Here is a 19,685-nt window from a genome sequence, read left to right as displayed (position 1 = left end):
AAGTATGCGCATCGATTTAAAACCCCACCGAGAACAAAGCACACGGGGCCGAGTTCGCCGAGAGCAGGTTCACATGTTGAGCGTACTCGTGGAAACACGTCAGAGAGAGAAAGCGAAGGGAGAGCAGGCTTTCGAAAGCCGGCTGCGCGACGTAACGTTTTCCTTCTAGATTCTCTCCTTCCTCCACGACTGCAAGCACGCCGAAACCTCGGGCAAAATCGCACAGGCGCAAAGCGAAGAGACGAGCCTCGCGGGCGCAGTTGAAAGGGTTAACAACATGCGGCAAACGCGCCGTTTACTGCGAATCGCACAGTATATCGTGACGGTATCGGCGGCGACGAATCTCAGAAGGGCCACTCGTGCATCCCTCGGTAAGGGGCGGCCGCGGGCACCCTGAGGCGGCTGCTCGGAAGCGGCGCCACGTTGAAGGACGACACGTTGTCCCCGTGCGCGTTGATCTTGAACAGCACCACGCCCGTCGTGAAGAACGACAGCATGCTGAGCACCAGGGACACGGCCTTCATGAACAGGCCCGGAACGATCTGCGCGAGAGAATGCGGATGAGGGGGAGGAGGGGAGCGCGCGAGAAAGACAGCCCCGCCACGCGACCTGCCGGAAACGAACAACGCACATATCGGATGTCCTGGCTTTAGTGATATCAATTTGTTTTTCTTTTTCACATTTAAAACAAGTTCCCTGTAGCGCGCAGCCGGTGGGCCACGGCGGCTTTTTAAAGGTTTGGCGGGCTTTCCCTCAAGCGGCAGAAAACAGAGCTACGCAAACAGTGATGCGTCGCAAACAACTAAAAGTACTCTTTGAAACGTGTTCTGGAAACCTCCTGTTGACATAGCAGCATTGAATGAAAAATACTGTAAAATAACCGGTAATAATTAGTTAATAAAACACCAAAGCACTGCAGCCTTCGTCAAATGGTTGCTAACATACAGGTGATTTCATCCGCGCAAAAGACTTTGCTTTTGCTCCACGTTAGCTGGGACACCCGCTGTATGCGCGTTAGAGGCATGAATGTGTGTGACAGTATAGCATGTCCCCTTTTCCAGCGTGCGGAATCATTTACACCAGATTCGCAGAGTGAGGCCTGCCATTCCATTCCAAGTCCATCTCACTGAGTGAAGACCCCCATAATTCCACTCCTTTTTAACTCCCCGAAACGGTAAGAGTTGGACTATTCCTATTCTTGTAGTGGGAGTGTAAATGGGATATTCCATTCTTTCAATCCCAGTAAATGAAACACTTTTTGAGTAGTTGTTTACTACTTGCGCCTGCGTACCTACACTCTAAAAACAGTTTACACCCTTTTGGGTGTAACTTGCCGCCGGTGGGGAACGATCCCACAATGCGAAGTTTGTGGGATCGTTCCCCACCTGTGGCAAGTTGTTTTCTTCATTCACTTTAATTTTCATGAATTTACTGTTTCTTTATTTCCTTTATTAAGCACACGTAATCTCCCCTATGTTGTCCTTGGTGTCAGTGTTTGTTGGCTTCTTATGATATGACTCGTAAAAATCGGGCCCCTCAGTTAACCCCCTTTCTTCTAGTTTAAATAGCGCTGACGGCGTTCGAAACAGCATCCAGCACCTGAGGCCGAACCCACAAGACCTTTTTAAGTGCTCTTAACCATTGGTCTGTCTCCTTCGCTAACTATATGTCTAGCGTTTTGGGTAGGCTTTAATTTTATCTCATACGAGCCCTGTTTCCGACGAGGGCGTTTCACCGGAGAGTAAAGGAGTAACCAGAGTACTGAGCCCATGCAAATCAAGCACTACTGTGCACAGTGCCTCGTGGCAGTGATAAGCTATGCGGCGGTCATTTTCTTTTGCTTGCTTTCGAAGTTTGTTTACAAAATTTGCCCACCACGTCTTGAGTGCGACCGAAATACAGCGCAAAGCACCGGAATGCGGGAAGGAAGAGGCATGAGGTTTGAAGATATAACTACAAACACAAGCGCTACAAACATGCGATATAAACGCCAACACAAGCACAGAAACTACGAGCACGAGCCCTACAAACAAGTGTCACAAGCACAGACTACAGAAAAACTACAACCGCAATCCCGGGAAGGAAACGCATACTCAAATCACTTTTCCCTTGTCACATTTTAGTGCTTTATCCTGCTTTCCGATCATGAACCTCGACCAACCCACCCATGGAGATTGCTACCACAATAGTCAATAAAAGTTCACATCTTCGTGTTTGCGTCCTCTAGAACGTAAGGACTCAAGTAAGCACTGATTGTAGACGAATGAATCATCTTCTCGTGAAAAAGAACGCTGGTTATGTACCGCGTACACACAGCTATAAGCATGCTCAAGGCAATACGTACCATATCAATGACGGAGAGACCGCCGATTTCGAAGACGATGGCGTTCCATGCCTCTGACGAGGGCAAGATGAACGCGAAGTTGTTGGCGAGACCCATGGGTAGCATATAGTACAACGCGTTGGTCCGGCTTTCCCTTTGCTGCGAAGTTGACAAGCACGTGAACGGACGCAATGAATGACGCTGATTCTTCGAACTGCGAGCAAAGCGCGACACGAAAATGTGATACAAAACGCTGGCGATTCTCTCGAACAGCAGAGCGGCGTCGGTGTCGGTTCTACTGCTAGAAAAAATGACAACACGAACGCCAAGGCGAATGGCACACGCGTAGACCGAGACAGAGTTTCCTACAATAATTACTAGAGGGAACTCTGGCGCTGCAGTCGTTGTCCTACCATGGGAATGATGGGAAGTACATGGATTTGTCTGATCTTCGTGCTTATGGGTGGATTCAGGCGTTCTTGTGGCTTTGTATATTACGCTATATAAATGTTATTGTCGTATATTTCAGCGTATTCTTCGAAGTGCAGAACACGCCGGGAACGCGTACAATTGCTATTAATTGCAACGATTGAGCTTGTCTATGTGCCCAAATCGAAACGCACCAAGCATCTCAAAGCACTGGCATGCCCTCGATAAATTCATAAGTGCGTTTCATTCGCTTGTCGATACATGCATCTGTGGCTTAATGGTTTCAATATCAGGCTCCTGTACTAGAGTCCCTGTGTTCGAATCCTGCCGTCGGGCAATTTTAATGATGTTTATTCAATTATTTATTACTCAATAAACTGTTGGAAATGACGAGTTTACAAAGTCATAAATCCGTTTGAAGCCAAAAAGGACGAAGTTTAGGCAAATCCATGTACTTCCCATAATTCCCATGCTGGAACAACCGCTCCCATTGTAGCTCACGTAGACACTAGCGCCAGAGCTCCCTCTAGTAATTTTGTAGGAAACTCTATGGCACGAGAAGCAGCAAACTATAAATGCTGGCGCTGTCGGCAGTCCTGAGGCGAAGGCATATGTGAGCGCAAGCGAGCAAACGCGAGCGGCGTGGCTGTTGAGCTGGTTTCTCTGCGGAACAGCAAAGTTTCACGCGACGGCGCTCGTCGAATGGCGGCAGGAGCTGCTCGTGAGAATTGATGCCCATATTCGCATCGCAAAGCTTTCAATTCGTGAGTGGACTTTGTCACTGGTCGAGTGCTTTCGCTAATGAGATGTACAACATCAAGGCTAGAATTTGCTATTACGACAAAATTCTTGCGTAAGAAGTTTTTGTGAATAGGGGCACAGTCACACAACTCTGCCTCATAACCCTACGGAATACACGCGATGGGAGTGTGGTGGTGGTGGTGGTGGTGGTGGTGGTGGTGGTGATGATGATGATGATGATATTACCTAAAACTCAGTGATGGCACATGCCACTAAGCTTCATTTTAGTACTTTTCTGTTGTGTCTTCAACTTCAAATATTAATGTACACTAAGCTGCCAGCATTCTCTATCCAGTCTCCACAGTCATATCTACGTTTCCCCTAATGTTTTCAATAACACGAGCCTCGGTCAGGCTAACTGCATGCGTCCACATCTATAGTTGCATGGGTGCTGTATCAGCCACCGACTGGAAAGGACTGCAACCCCAAGTTTGAACTATAGTCACGACGCTCTAGCGGCACGACAGCTATACTCAACGGAGATAATGAATATATTTAGATCTCAAATGTGAATTAAGGCTAACCGATATCGTAATACTAGGCAAAAGTAGGAATGCCGCGGCAGGAGAATCATTGAGAGCTTACTTTACCAAGTAAGCGGAAAACGAGTGCATTAGTGATACTTTCGTTGCTTTTTTCAGCAAAGAAATAAGGTCCACGAGCGTGGCAGTTTAAAGACGACGTGGTATGTTCTTTCGTGCTTTGTTGTTTCATTTCCCCTTGTGTGTGAATTATCGCGCCTGTCGGGTATGTTAATGGTATATTATTGTTGCCTACAAGGTGGCAACAAAGCCAAGTGGTAGCAGCGCTCCGTTGTTGCCCGTCATCTTAATTGTGGTCACGGTTTCCTCGGTGTCAAACACGTTCGGTTCTCAATAAAGAGGCGTTCGTTAGAATACGCGGCTGTCCGTAAAAATTTCTATAGGGCATCGTAATTGGGAAAGCCACTGTAGCGCAAGTAAGCCACCAGCGGCACCTGGTGTTGGTGAAGCCACGGTAGCGCAAATAAACAACTAGCGGCACCTGGTGTCGGGTTTTGTCTGTGCCTCTTTATTTCCGCTACAAAGGCTTCACCGAACACTATAGACTAAGAACCAATTGTTGCATTGAATTCCCCAAAGAGGGGCCACTGCAGTGGTCGGGCGTCTGCGCTCACCTTCCTCTCGGCGATGTCCAGTATCTGGTGGATCGTCATCTCCGCGTTGGTGAACTCGCTGATTATGGAGCTCATGAAGACGGCCAGGACGAGGTTGGCCACCGGGTGGAGCTTCACCGTGCTCGCCGCATTCACGGCATCGCTGAACAACGAGCTGCTCTGTTCGTTGCACGCACGTCGCGGGATGGAAAGGAATGGACGAAAAACGTCTTAAGCATACGCACCAACGAACCGACGAAAAAAGTCGTCAGTGCATAGACTGAAGGTAAACCGAAAGGCTCCATTTTTGTTCCAACCATGCGAAGCAAAACAGGAAATGAAGCCAGAAAAATTATGTGGAAAACGAGCTTTATCTTTTTGTTGTTGTTGTTGTTGTTGAAACGTAGAAATAATAAAGAGGGAAATGAAAGTAGACAAAAAGACAACTCGCCCGCCGGTGGGAGACAAACCCGCAATTTGGCCTGACGCTTGCGGTACTCAGCCATTAAGCTATCGCAGCGGCTGTCCTCCCGTCAACTTTCTTGGGAACTTGTGCAGAGTAGGGGGGGTTAACCAAGCGAGAGTTAGCCAGCGCCATTATCAGCCATGGCGGTGGATGTGGTACAGGCTTTCAGATGCAGGCGTCACGTGGTACATATGAACTTGAGTGGGGGGGGGGGGGGGGGGGGATTGTCAGGCTACCCGCCAATAAACCATCGCAGGCAGATTCCTGGAATAAGGGCTGCTAAAGTCGAGGGCATCGCTGCGCATTGAGCGAGATAAATAAGACCATACGAGGGGTTCAATAAGGCTAATAGTGAAGCAGTGTGGGGCGGCTTACACGAAGCATTTCCACGGTTCATAAGCTTCCTACAAGTGACAGTGAGCTTCTGCGCAGTAAGGTGATGAGTTAACGACCATGTTCTTTTTCTTAAGTGTCGCTCGTTGCTTAGTTAGCCACTTACTGTGCGGCCACCTAATCGAACTAGTGCGATGATCTTTAACCTCGTAGGCAAAATTTACTTACTGCTAAAACGCTTCGTGCAATCTGGTCATTGTAAGAGCTTTTATGTTAGTTGCGCTTTTACGATTATTAAATTAAACCCTACAATTTAGATTGTTCTTACGCTTTCAAAACCGTGCTAAAAGAGAAACGCGCAAGGTAGCACGTGCGTACCCGGATGACCTCGGTGAGCGTAGATCCTCCGCCAATGATGAAAATGATTGCCCAAGGCATGTTCTTCTGGATGAACTTCCACTCCATCAGGCGGTGCTCGAGCGAGAAGTTGAAACTCCTCACGGGAATCATGAACGCTATTAAGGCGATCAGGAACCCCACCGATGAGTCAGTCACGTAGCTTCTGCAAACATAATTCAACAGGTCGAAGCTCGAGTGGCTTCTTACCTTCAGCAAGTGTTGCGCCAAATAAACCCTCCCACCTGTGCTCTCCCATCTAACAGCGATCATGTATTAGATGTGTCACTGTTGGCTCGGTGTATTGCATTTAATCGCCATATGCTCGAGCTTAGCACCCCGATTCAGTCGTCTGAAGCGATGCTGTGCTAACCCTTTCTAGGGCAAATTACACACAAGTGCGCATAGGGTGCGTCTGTAACTGATGTGTCCCTTCATCCGCCCCAGTGGCTTTGCGGCTATGGTGTTGCGCTGCTAAGCACAAGATTGCGGGATCTAAATCCCGGCCGCGGCGGCCGCATTTCGATGGGGGCGCAATGCAAAAACGCCCGTGCCTTGTGCATCGCGTACATGTTAAATATCCCCTGGTGGTCAAAATTAATCCCGAGGCCTCCACTATGGCGTGCCTCATAATCAAATCGTGCTTTTGGCACGTAAGACCCCATAATTACATTCAATGTGTCATGTCTCGCACTTTCATTCTTAAGCTATGTGCTCCGGCAAAAAAATCGCTTAATTGAGGTCCTCTGCGTAAAAATGCGCGCTAAGGGGACATATAGCGAAGGAACGACAAGCAACAACTGTCGTCCATTTCTCTTCTCTTGTGTCCGGTCTGCATGCCTCACCTTTTTTGCATAATGAATCCTTACCAACTAGCTCAGCTTTCTGTCGTACTAAGCAAAAAAGTCGAGACGAATAAATTTGTCTAGGTTCAGGGCGCCAAATTGTACGAGATGATCCAGGTTGACGATTGGAAAGCCAGTGCAATTACTGAAAGTTCTTTCATCCAACTTTAAAGACCTCTAGTCGGTGCGATTACATTCGATTTCTCTGCACACTATAACGCAAGTGCTTGTATCCCAGAAAAACATTTGAATAAAAACCATATATATTATCATACATAGGAAGCCCACAAACAATGACAATGTTGGCTTCTTATGATATGACTAATAAAAATCGGGCCCCTCGGTTACCTTCCCCTCGTTATTTTCTGCGTAATATACATATTGTCGCCGGACGCACCTTCAATATATCTTCGCTTGTGAATCACAATAGCTTCCGGAATTTCAATGTTGTATTTTGAATAAATAACCAAGCCAACGTAACACACGCAATAGAGATCGCTGGAAGCGTCGTGTTCAAGATAACCTCGCTCTCCAAGACAAACGTCAATTACGATACCTCCCGGAATTTCCATGTTGGCTACAAGTGTAGCGCCACTTCTCGCTACACGTCCTCCCCCCCCCCCCCCCCCCCCCTCCGCGCTTTTTCAGAAAGAAGCATTGGTAAGAAAACCTGCCTTAAGCAAATCTTATGCAGTTTATGGAGGTGTAGTGTATAGGGTTTATAGGTTATAAAAACGCTGGCACAGCGCAAAAGAGGATAACAAAGGGGACGCACAAAATGGCAGGACCTGTCGCTTCGTGTCTCCACTTAGTTTTCGTCTTTTGCACTGTAGCAATTATGAATAAATGCCAGCTATCCAAATACACCGTTCTCTAAAAAACGATTAAGGTTGCGTCCTAGGTCATCGATGCTTCTTGGATGAGCGCAAGCCATGTTGTGCCCACAAGATTGACTAGAACGACGTAATAATCACGACGACGTACACTCGGGCGATGCCGTCCACATGCGCGCGTACACTTCATGCTATATTCAGGAACAAATAAATAACCTGCTTCACTGGTGAGCATCTTGTACTGCGAACAAGGCGTCCGTGGGTCCACCGGTATTTGATTTCATTGTCATCGTGATCAGTGTCAAGATTTGAAATTGCTACAATTCAGCTTTCACCCAGCTTAACACAACTGCGTCACGATCTTCAGTATATATGCTTGAATAGTAACGCCACTATTCTGTTTTTAATACAACATAAACAAAGATAGCTGATTATTGCACTGACTCTTCTAGTCCAAGCATGTCGGACCATCCAGGAATGATTACGGGTCTCTTGGTCGCCCAAAGGAAGAGGCACAGGCAGAAGAGGAACGTCGACAGCACTTCGGCGTGCCTGCACACACAGAAACACACACAACAGAAGACCACGGGCTGAATGCGCAAAGCCGTTTTCATTCATCTGAGTTTGCCATTATCTCGACCACGTTCGTTAGTATGTCGAATATCCAAAGTCGCTGGCACTTGCTTTTACAAGCAAATCTCTCGAACCGACTATTTTGTGAAAACGGTCCCTGGGGTAATATTCCGAGCTTTTCGCTCGTGCGAAAGAGCTAGTATTTGCAATTTCACCGGTCGCGTTCACTAATGTTGTGCTCGCTCTTTCTCTTGGCTGATCCTCACGGTAAATCGGCTGATCCTCGGGGCAAATTCCTCGCAAATTTGGGCCCTGGGCCAGGACTCACGCATTTCCTCTGACGCATGTACCACCAGAAATTCGCCATTGCCCCTGCTATTGTCTAGATGCACGTCGATTTGTATAGTAAGCAGTGAGTGCCGGAGAAGCAGCCAACAAAGAAACGCTCTTAGGAATAGAAGAAATATTGTGGATGCGCGCCCTGAATGTTTTGTTACCCGCCGTGGTTGCTCAGTGGCTATGGTGTTATAGGCTGCTGAGCACGAGGTCGCGGGATCGAATCCCGGCCACGGCGGCCGCATTTCGATGGGGGCGAAATGCGAAAACAGCCGTGTACTTAGATTTAGGTGCACGTTAAAGAACCCCAGGTGGTCGAAATTTCCGGAGTCCCCCACTACGGCGTGCCTCATAATCAGAAAGTGGTTTTGGCACGTAAAACCCCATAATTTAATTTTTTTGAATGTTTTGTTCCCTATCATTGGGAGCTTATACACAAACAAGGAGTTTTCAGACTTACGTCCGAGGCATGTTTTGAAGTTTGTCCCGGACGACTTCTTTGACTTCTCTGATGTCGAGTCGGGACTGTTGCTCACTGAAACCATGACAAGTTCGAGCTGGCGTCACTAATCATATATCCACACGGAATGACGTCAGGATTTATGCGCTACTCTATAAGACGGAAGCATTAAATTGTTCATTTGCTCCCAGCATGGTTCAGTTAAGCTTGTCGACAACTGCGCGTCGCAGCTACAGCACTCCGATGGATGCGATGTGCAAAAATCGCTGGGTGCAGACATGTGAGCTCATGTCAGGTAACGAGGGATTGTGAGCGTTAATGTGTTCCTTGTACGCATAGACTGTTAAGCTAGCTGATAATTCACTACAGCTGAGCACTAGTTTGGCATGCAGGGTCAAATAGCAATGACGAAGACGCTGGTAATCTCCCTCGTAACACTAGGACGCAAGTTCGGTACATAAGCCTCTGCAGGAATATATATGCATGAATTTCCCTCTGTGCTCATTTATAGCTGATAGAATATATCGATAATGTATCGCAGGTTTTATGAAGGAAACATAAACATGAGGAAGTGTTTTCACAGCAGCTCTCAAAGTCTAATATCTTTTCAGAATTGAGTTATATGGCATGCGACAGCCTAAGAATGCAGCGGCAAACACTACTGTCCAGTTCAAATAAAATTTCCACAGACGCGCCAGCCAATTGTGGTTCTTCATTCTAGTGATGCCACGGCGGAAAGAAAATTTCTTTCAGTTTCGGTGTCTCTCGGGAACAATGTTTCGGAGGGTGGAAGAGCGTGGTCTTGCGGGTACAGTGTGTATTGATTTGTACTGATTTCGTGGGTGTAGCTTGTACTGTGGGCAAGCTTGTACTGCATCGCGGGGCCATCAGGTATACTAATAATTAAAAAAAAAATAAAACGGTTCACTTACTACTCCTTGAGGTAAACGGTGTACAGGAATACCCATCCCATGAGCATGGAGATCATGCCCACGGGAAAGCAGTAGAGCGCCCACGTTGTTGGTGTCATCAGTTGGTCTCGTGCATCCCTGCGGAAGTTGAGAGTGACGATAACATGGCTGACGACGTCATGGTGCAAGAAATACACAACCAGCACGAGAATGCAACAGGCGGCGTCCGACTTCCAAGTGGCGAAATATTCGTGTTCCGTCGTACAAGGGAGCTTTATTGTTATACTAAGGGTCTCAGTAACGGAGAAATGAAGGTGCGTAATGCATCATCAGGATCACCATCCTATTGCACGACTCCCGGCCACGGCGGCCGCATTTCGATGGGGGCGAAATGCGAAAACACCCGTGTACTTAGATTTAGGTGCACGTTAAAGAACCCCAGGTGGTCAAAATTTCCGGAGTCCCCCACTACGGCGTGCCTCATAATCAGAAAGTGGTTTTGGCACGTAAAACCCCATATATTAATTATTATTGCACGACTAATGCTGGACGAAGGCGTCTCTCGGCAATCTCTAATCGCCCTTGTCTGGCGTCAACCGATTCTGTCCACTGCCTTGAAGATTTCTGATCTCGTCACACCTTCTTATCTTCTGCCTTCCTCGACCTTGCTTTCCTTTCTTGGCACCCTTTCCGTAACTCTAATACAACAGCGGTTATCTGCCCTGCGCATTACCTCATCTGACCGCATGCGTTCCTTTCTCTTAATCTCAGCATATCAGCTACACCAGTTTGTTTTTACGTTATACACCCATCACTTTTCGTTCCGTCTGTTGTTGCTTGGGTCTTAAGTTTCTCACGCTTGCTCATTATAGGTTTAAGCCACATAGCTTACTATGGCAGAGTGCACTGTGTCGATGCTCTTATATTCAAAGAATATGGGTAAGCTGTTGGTCATGACCGGACAGCGGTTGACATTCGACGCTCCAACTTATTTTTGATCGTTTTGAACATACTTTTCGTGATGCAGATCGGGTATGTCAACTTGGTCTAAATGATTCTAGCCTTGCACAGTTTCTACAGAATGCCAATCATGCGGGCTTGTTTTGTTGTTAGGCTATTCAGTATTAGCTCACTCCTCTGAATAATAATTCCCGAGCCGACTTGTCCAAAGCAATGTTCGAACCAAAGTGTTTTGAAGTAATGTTGGGTTGGGCTATTCAATGCCTCACACCTGTTGATTCGATGGGACATGTCGTTGTTGATGCGGTTGCCCGTGATGAACGAGAAGCCTCCGAGCGTCGCCGAGTAGCCGATGCTGAGCAGAAAAGTCTTGCGCAGCTGCTTGCTCTTTCTGGGCATAGCGAAAGAGCAAAACAAGGTTAACAAGAAAATATGTCTAAGACATGGCGGCCATGACGTGTCTCCGATTCAGCCATTACTTCCGGTGCATGCAGCTCGCAAAAGCATAGTCTTCGAGATCTATTTTTGTTACTGAGAGGCAAGCGTTGCCGGGGCGTGAATTTAGACAACAACTATTGGAAAGACTACCTGGTTGCACGTTTTTGGTTTATTTCGATTGTTCCGAATAAAGAAACGCTAGATTAAAGACGAGGGCTAAATTGTTCTCTATTCATTGATCTTTATTGTGCCTATAAGCACGAGTATAGGAAACGGATGAAACAGGACAAGTCCCTCCTGACAGCTCAGACGTGAAAGCGCAGTCAGGTTTCAAATAAAATAACTCTGCAAAGGCAAATTAAGCCTGCAAAACCTCTTCGTCGTCAGACAATTGTTGGAGCGAACGTTGAAAACAGCTGTTTGATAAGATAGCTGGCACATGAACACACAAACTGCACAGCAATGTGGCATCGTCGCATACGATGACGGTTAGTTTTGATTTATTTTCAATGAAAAAGGGATATGTCTCATATAAACATTGTGTAAATAAAACGGACTGCGATGACGCTTGCGATGACACGATGACGCTTACTTCTGCGTCAGACAGGGTGCGTGCAGGGAGCCTTCACATGGGTACACGCGCTCAAGCGCTAGACGTGCTTATGAAGGCTACCTAGAAACATTGATACAATTGCGCCATCTGTCCCCGGGAGGCAGAACTTCCATGGTGAAGAAAACAGAAGACGAGGCGGGGCGGTTTTTCGCCATCCTGGCAACAGTGCCTGATTCCCGCATCAACACACTATGGGTAAATTTTGTTAAGTTCATCGTGATAGATTGTGTAATTCAATTCTCGGATAATGCACATCTTTTCAGCCATACGACACGATAGGCCACGCTAAGACGATGAAGGTTGTGCCTCGACTGAAAGGCGTACTTCCATGTATCATATAATAACTGAAGATGATCCTCGGCTGCTAAGCACGAGGTCGCGGCATCGAATGCCGGCCATGGCGGCCGCACTTCGATGGGGGTGAAATGCTAAAAATACCCGTGTGCTTAGATTTATGTGCACGTTAAAAGAACACCAGATGGTCCAAATTTCAGGAGTCCCCCACTACGGCGTGCCTCGCAATCAGATTGTGGTTTTGGCATGCAAAACCCCATAACCTATTTTTTTTTTAATTTTAATATGATCCTCCTTTACTGCAACAAATTACGAAGTCTTCTTAAATGCTGAAGTGCATGGCGATGCAAAAGCTTATGTCAGTGCCATCTACAAAAATTCGCCTAGCCTGGTGTAGCGTCGCTAATGCACACGTTATTACCCATTTTATATATCGTAAATTTATATTTTGACGGGAACATTTCAAGTATCTGGCATAGTCCAATACAAAACCTGCAACCACGAGAAGCTACGCAAGCCAATTTAAGGGCAAAGTTTGTTAATAACCTACACAGATTCGATGTGGACGACCTCTTCGTAGTCCGGCTCTGAAATAATAAAAAAAAGGATAAGACCGTTAAGGCAGTTAATAAAAAGAAAGAAAGCATGAAACACGATAACTTTTTCTCGCGCTATTTGAACTTACCAAGCCGCCAAATTATCCCAACGTAATGATTTCGCCTTGTCCTACGCTTTTCTTAAGGCATAACATGCTGATACGAGTATTGCAATGTGGTCGAGTACCTAGTGTCTAAAATTAATCATGCACAAATAAAGGGTACTAAACTTAGATTCTAATAAGCAGCACAATCTATGATCTATGATGATTTATGTTTGATGTTTTTACCAGTGCTTGTGTAAACCTTTTTGATACCCCTCTTGCATAGGCCCTAGCTTGGGCCTGCAGTATTTTGTAAATAAAAAATAAAAACAAAGCCAGTAACAGGCTGCTAGTGTGCGCAAAATCGGCAGTTTCACTCCTCCTTAGTGTTCAGGCACAGCTAAAAGCACTAAGAGATTCTTAGCATAAAATTGCGACGGAAAACAATTACCGTAGCAATTTCGAGCCTCCCTGTTGCACATAGTGCCATTGACCAACATGCTCTCGCTCACCAGTTGGCGCTAGAGGTGCGTGTTGACGAACTTGAACTACAAGTCGCACGTATAATGGAAAACAGGGGTAAGGCGGGAGATGGAAATTCAAGACGATGAGCTAAGCGAGAACAAAGTGAAAGCGGGAGCCAACGTTTCAAGTCGACTTGTCTTTTTTAAGGACGCGCGTGTAATGCAGGTCTCCCGGTGACGCTTCAGTGTTTTCTGTCGCGCGGTATTGTGACATCATCTATCATGGTTCCGGCAAATGACGGCTGCTGGCTCCAAGGTTCTTGGCGCATAGCATTCTGTACTTTCCCGCATTTCTATTTTTTTTTTCGCGTGACTAGAAAGGTGACACGCAGAAGGCTTAAAAAATTAACTGAACCCATGTGTATACTTACATAGCCAGGACAACTTTGCGGGATCGCATATCTCGGCGGCAAATATGATGAACTAGGGTCTTCATACACAAACCTACATGAACCAGTGCAAACACTAAATAGAAGTTGCTACCGCAATTAAATTTTGCGCGATTGCTCACCTCGAAGGTACATACGATGCACACGAGCCTTCAGACAAGGTGACAGGAAACAAGTAGGCACGCTAAGTACATCTGGCTGTAGCAACTCAAATCGCCACAAACTAATCTCAACCGCCGTGGTTGCTCAGTAGCTATGGTGTTAGGCTGCTGAGCACGAGGTCGCGGGATCGAATCCCGGCTACGGCGGCCGCGTTTCGATGGGGGCGAAATGCGAAAAACACCCGTGTACTTAGATTTAGGTGCACGTTAAAGAACCCCAGGTGGTCGAAATTTCCGGAGTCCCCCACTACGGCGTGCCTCATAATCAGAAAGTGGTTTTGGCACGTAAAACCCCATAATTAATTAAATACTAATCTCGGAGGCACATACTGTCGCGTGGTGGTGATGGCGAACAAGGCAGCAAACTTGCGAATGAAGAAACTAGCGTTTTACTGGGCGAACCTGTGCCCTGAAAAGCAAGTTACAGAGAACTGCGATAGCGGCGAATACAGTCGGCAATCGTCGAAAGTCTGATCAGCGGCTTAAGCGCGTCGGCTTTTATACATCAGTCATCGAAGATTCCTGCAGAGTAATCGCTGGGGCCCGCGTGTCTTCCATAAAGTTCTACACCATTCGCGTCACGCGTAAATGCGATCAGATCGCACAAGGTTCGGTGACAACAGGCGCATAGCGGGTAGAACCATCGATAACTTTCGAGAAACTTCGTGTACATGCAGGCGCGTCATGCGCTGTGAAATAACATTCCTTAGGCTGTGAAACGTGGTCGCCCGATAAAGATAAGCAGGTACACGTGTCAATATGAAACACAAGAGGCGTTGGACAAGAGGCTTCACAAAGTGCTGGCGGCGAGCGCTCTGTCGTGCACCTCTTCGTTCTTTGTCACGCTGTTCAAAATTCTGCTCTTCGCTTTCAATAGATTAAGCGCCAAAAGTGACGGCACACAAGAAGAAATACAGACAGGACAAGGCGCTTTTCTTCTTCAAGTATTTCTTCTTGTGTGCCATCACTTTTGGCGCTTAATCTATTGAAAGCTATGCACCAACTAGCCCCACAACGTGTTTTACTGCTCTTCGACCAAGCGTAACTTGCTTTGGCAAGTCAAAGCACGGGAACAGTGTCCGCAGTACCTTCTCCCTGGTTCTCCCTCTTCCGGAGCAGCTCGTTGACGCGCTTGCGCAGCTTGCTCTGCGAGATCTCGAAGATGAGCGTGTCCACCACGGTCATCATCATGCTCGTCACGGCCACGTTGCTGATGAACATGGACAGGAAGAACACCATGCCCATGAAGGACAGCATGAGCCACTTGACGCGCGGCCCCACGATCAGGATCAGGTTGTACGACAGGCGCCGGTTGAGGCCGCAGTTTTGTGCGATCAGCGCCACCGTCAGGCCGGCTATGGAGCTGGCGATGGGCTCCTGCGGGATCGAGTTTTCCATCCCTTGGTGTCGAGCTAGGATTCGCGAGACCGTAAATACGGAAACGGAGAGTTTTTACCGAAACCCGTCTCGCGAGCAAGGTGTATACGGTGTACAATTGCGGAAGTAAAACGGGCAGTCGTCGGCGTAGAAATTATGGGGAAGAGTCGACTTTAGGTTTCGTGGCACTTAAGGCACAATTTTACATACCAAAATCGAAGAAAACATGACATACTTATGTGTACAGTTGAGATGGCGCACTGAATGAAAGGTGGGCACATGGTAGACTCGTTGAAAGCAGCTTTTCAGATACATTAACGGAAAGCAGATTCCTGTTGTAGGCGAGCTCATATCGATAATACGAACACACTGAGAAGAAGAAATTAATCAGTTAACAAGCATCATACAGGCTGGCGGACATTTTAATAGAAGCGTTTGCCTTCCTTTGTCATTGTCAAAGGCAGTTTTGTCATTCGTGGTGCAGCAGCATCATGAGTTCTTTTTCTCTTTTGCGAATCGCCACCACAGCCAGCGACCCCCGGCGGCGACACTCCTGTAACCCGAAAAGGATAACCTGTCAAATATGACAAGGCCTCCTTTGACAAGGATAGGTCTTTCTTTCCCAACGTTGGCCAGCCTGACATGGGTGCTTTCCTGGCTAATCCTTTTTTAACTGTTTAGGTACGATGACATGGATGCATTGTCGCACTACCTCGCAGTTACCATTAATTAATTAATTCATTCATTCATTCATTCAAGCGGCTGTATTGCCAAGTCTCCTAATGAGTGAAAGCGGAGGGAGAGGGAAGGGCTACAAAACGGGAGGACGCGGCCAGGGATGCTAGCTCAGCTTCAAAGGGTTGGGGTGCAACATATACACTGATCTTGACCAGCTCTCTGGTTGTGCATTCTGCGGCAGCTCATTTCAGTTACACCGAGAGCCTAAGCGGAGCAGGTAAAAAACATAGAAAGGTTACAATACGTGGACCACGGTCAGTGTTTGCAAGAGCTGTATAGGAGCGCGCACAAGTTCCGCAGTTCCTTAGTCAGGCACCACAAAACAAAGACATGCGGCTCACGTTGAAGTAGTACTTGGCCAGGTATCTGGTGGTGGTCAGGTTCAGCATCGGCCCCATTATAAGCGGGAAGAACGAGGTGATCTGGTACGGCACCGGCTCGAAGATCCACAGCATGATCATCACCGTCATGATGTAGATGCACTTGATGGGCTGCACGGTGCGCACGAACATACCAAGTATTGCCAAGCTGTAGAAATTGACTATTTATTAACTCGCGTTTCTTATTATTCGCTTGGCTACGGTGACACAAATGCTAGTTCAAGAGTCAAGCGTCTTCTAGAGATACAGTTGTACGCAAATGCTTCTTTTAGGCCCAGAATGAAGCTGCAGGTCATACACGACTTCAAAGAGGTGATAAAGCTTACAACTGAGAAGCATTCATAGCAATGACACGTTATAAGATGTTTGGAGCTTGTTTTGAAGCTTGCGTGTTTCCTGACAGCGATGCCATCATTGCCGCATGGAAAATCACCAGGAACTTAAAGGGTTCCCAAAACGAAATCTTCGCAGTTTTAATATACGTCCTGCTCGAGGGACTTAAGCAGGTGGCACCATTTTTCAAGGGCAAATTCTTTGCAAGCTGAGCTATCCACGAGGCTTTCATTTGATCGCGCGGAGGCGAGTTAATAGAAAGCAACTCGAAACTTTATTATTAATTTGTCTCCACTCCTGCTACCTAGCTCAGGTACTGAGCGTCTTCCTCGGTAAGATGTTGGTCACTTGTTACCGACTGCAGGACCAGAATGAAGTTTTCACCAGTTGCGAAGGTTTGTTCTCGAAGAAAACGTCCGGCGAAGCGTTTTATGCAGCACAAAGCTACAACTCTTCATACTGCTTTCCTATCAGTTTGTATACTATCTTTGCTATGCCAGTTTTTCCTATCACGACTCGATCATAGCCTTGAGATCGTCCACAAAACTCATGAGGAGAAATCAGTTGCGTGTCCAGTCAAGTTCTAAAGAACTTTGTTGAAGACCTAGTTCCAGCTCGGTATTAACCAACAATGCTTGAAACGGGTCTAGTTCGTAAAATCTCCCGATTCTTGTGATAGCGCGAGCGCGCAAAGACATTGACACATTTACTAGTTTTTCGGATAGAAGGACATGGACAGGGGTGTTAATTTTGCGTAACAGTACAAGGACAGTTAGGTTGCGCTTCACTCATTCAGTCACCTCTCATCGTGCTCGTGTCTCTGTCCTAGTGTCGTGCCCTAACGCTAGCGCAAAAAGAAATCATGGAACAGTGATAATCACGACTGCGAGGTTTACGCGATTCATGTGGCCATTCACGGCGTATAGGCTACAATGATGAATTTGGATTTCGCTGTTATATTTAATACTTGGGGAATTTCATGTTGTTAATTTGTTAGCAGACTGTTCCTTGCAATTTCCGCTTGTTATTTTTCGTGTTGATCCCCGAAACTTTCGATTGCATAGTTTAAGTGACCGTTGCACGCTCGTCAATGCGAAAGTCTGCTGGGAACCAGTCAAGCTGCCTCAAGTAGCCTTTAGCCGGCCCTAACATCGAGCTTTCGCTGAGAAAATAAAGTTTGAACTCGCCTGGGTGCCGAACACGAAGACCATGGGCAGCAGGAAGAAGGGCGTCATGTATCCGATGGCGAGCTTCATGAACCCAAACGTGGTACTGTGCTTGCTCACTTCACGGTGGTGTTCGCCCTCGCCCTGGGGAGTGGCCGCCGCTGCCTCTTTGCGACGCATCATGCTTCACAGTCTGTCTCGGTGTGTGCTGTGCGAGAGAGCCGAGAGCGCGAGGCAAGCGATGAATGGGGGTGTAGTTGGGTTGGAGATATCCGGCATGCAAGCATGGGATGTCAAAAATCGCTTAAGTATTTAACCTGCATGCTAAGAATTGCCAACTGATTTGTTTAAGTTCTCGCTTCTCTTATCTCAATCATCAGGGCGATTTTGCAGACATTTGGAGGCAGAATACGAGAAATACAGAACCCTTAACATTTTACCTGTCATGCCTCCCCTGAGCTTTACAGCAAACTACAGACTAGCGTTACACTCTCCCATAAAAATTTACTAACTTGCCGGGCGCGTTCTTGTCCGCCCCTCACCCTCCACTAAAAAGGACAAGAAAATGAAAACGTTATAATAACAGGGTTATTTTTTCATAAATCGTGCTGGATAAATGGTCTTACAGTTAAATGTATAACGAAAAGGAGAATCCCCCATCGCTACCACCAGACAAGCCTTAAAAATTTGGCCCGCTGATAGGCAGCCCCCCTCCTCTCTCTCCAACGTATTGTACGCGAGTATGACGGACCCAAGTGTCCAGAAACAAGCGAGGCTTCGCATGCGAAGCCTGCACTAAATTGCAATGTTACAGTACTGTCCACTCTTAAGGGGACACCAAATTAGGCTTGAGGGACAGATGCGATTTCAATCTTCACCCGACCGCCTCGGCGTTATTGCTCCATTATATAAACCTGTCTAACTCGTCGCACCAAGGGCATTTTTCCCACAAGATCGTGCGTTTCCCTCATATCGTTTTCAACACTGCTTAGGCGTTCTCCGAATGGTACATAGCGCTCTCATATCGTCCCTCGCCGTGCGCAGATCAGGTCGGAATCGCGTTTAAATTCTCTCTCTACATCTTCCGACACAGCTGGCTATGTCAAGCGGGGGAACGCGTAACGGAAACGGAGCAATGCCTCACCTTTGGAGATGGCAGCTTACGTAGATATCCAAGGTCGTCGTCGGCGTAGGCAGCGTACAGCCGGTTCTGCTTCTGCTCTCTCGAGCTTCAGTCGCGTGCTCGTCGAAGCTGCCGTCTCGCGCTGGCTGGCGCATGCGCTTCTTCATCGTTCGCTTTGTCTGTGGCACGCACTTGCCACGCCACGGAAACGTGGCAAAAAGCCAATAAGCAGTGTTTTGATAAAGGCTACGTAGCTGGAGTTGCAGCTAAACTTTTTGAGAACATTGGGATTATGACAACTGAAATCCGATGGTTTCCCGCGCATATGGGGAAAGTGAACGAGACTCGGGTAAACCTCAATGAGGTTGCTCATGACTTGGCACGAGGACTTGCTAACCGTGGCAGTCACAACCGAGCCGTTCACCATTAAGCCAGGGAATCTAAAGGTCATTTAATTACACACAATTACGTTACCAAACATTACTGTTTAGGACGCAGACAATTCCCATTGCCACATTCAAAACTGAACAGGGCTCAGGCAGTCTCACTGCGCTCATTGCAAACGGGTACATATCCCGCACCGTACACCATTAATAAAATATATCCAGAGAGGGAGATTAGGATGGACTGCAATGATTGTAATGGTATCATTGGAATTAGACATATGTTGGCGGGGTGTCCCGCGACTCTCCCCAACCTCGTTGAAGA

At 47.1% G+C, this 19,685-nt stretch overlaps 1 protein-coding gene across 1 annotated transcript; it reads right to left on the bottom strand.

Moving 5' to 3' along the window:
• Positions 1-260: 260 nt before the first annotated feature.
• LOC135900913 (Na(+)/citrate cotransporter-like) lies at positions 261-19,120 on the bottom strand. Its single transcript, XM_065430525.1, has 13 exons — positions 18,999-19,120; positions 17,876-18,062; positions 16,317-16,466; positions 14,949-15,237; positions 12,697-12,733; positions 11,073-11,192; positions 9,863-9,979; positions 8,931-9,005; positions 8,006-8,113; positions 5,866-6,049; positions 4,710-4,868; positions 2,345-2,482; positions 261-542 (listed from the first exon to the last, which is right to left on the bottom strand). Exons 2-13 carry the CDS (start codon positions 18,035-18,037, stop codon positions 345-347), a joined length of 1,737 nt encoding a protein of 578 aa, XP_065286597.1. The 5' UTR covers positions 18,038-18,062; positions 18,999-19,120; the 3' UTR covers positions 261-344.
• Positions 19,121-19,685: the final 565 nt, after the last annotated feature.

The sequence above is a fragment of the Dermacentor albipictus genome, chromosome 2 (assembly GCF_038994185.2).
Source record: "Dermacentor albipictus isolate Rhodes 1998 colony chromosome 2, USDA_Dalb.pri_finalv2, whole genome shotgun sequence".
NCBI classification, from domain to species: Eukaryota; Metazoa; Arthropoda; class Arachnida; order Ixodida; family Ixodidae; genus Dermacentor; species Dermacentor albipictus.
This window is presented reverse-complemented; position numbering and strand designations above follow the sequence as displayed.

Excerpts from the sequence above, each read along its gene's own strand:
- LOC135900913 (XM_065430525.1), bottom strand. The coding sequence starts at position 18,037 with ATGATGCGTCGCAAAGAGGCAGCGGCGGCCACTCCCCAGGGCGAGGGC. Across the intron at positions 15,238-16,316 it reads TGGCCAAGTACTACTTCAAC|GAGCCCATCGCCAGCTCCAT; the intron begins GTGAGCCGCATG and ends TCGATCCCGCAG. Across the intron at positions 11,193-12,696 it reads GTCGTCCACATCGAATCTGT|AAAGAGCAAGCAGCTGCGCA; the intron begins GTAGGTTATTAA and ends CGCTATGCCCAG.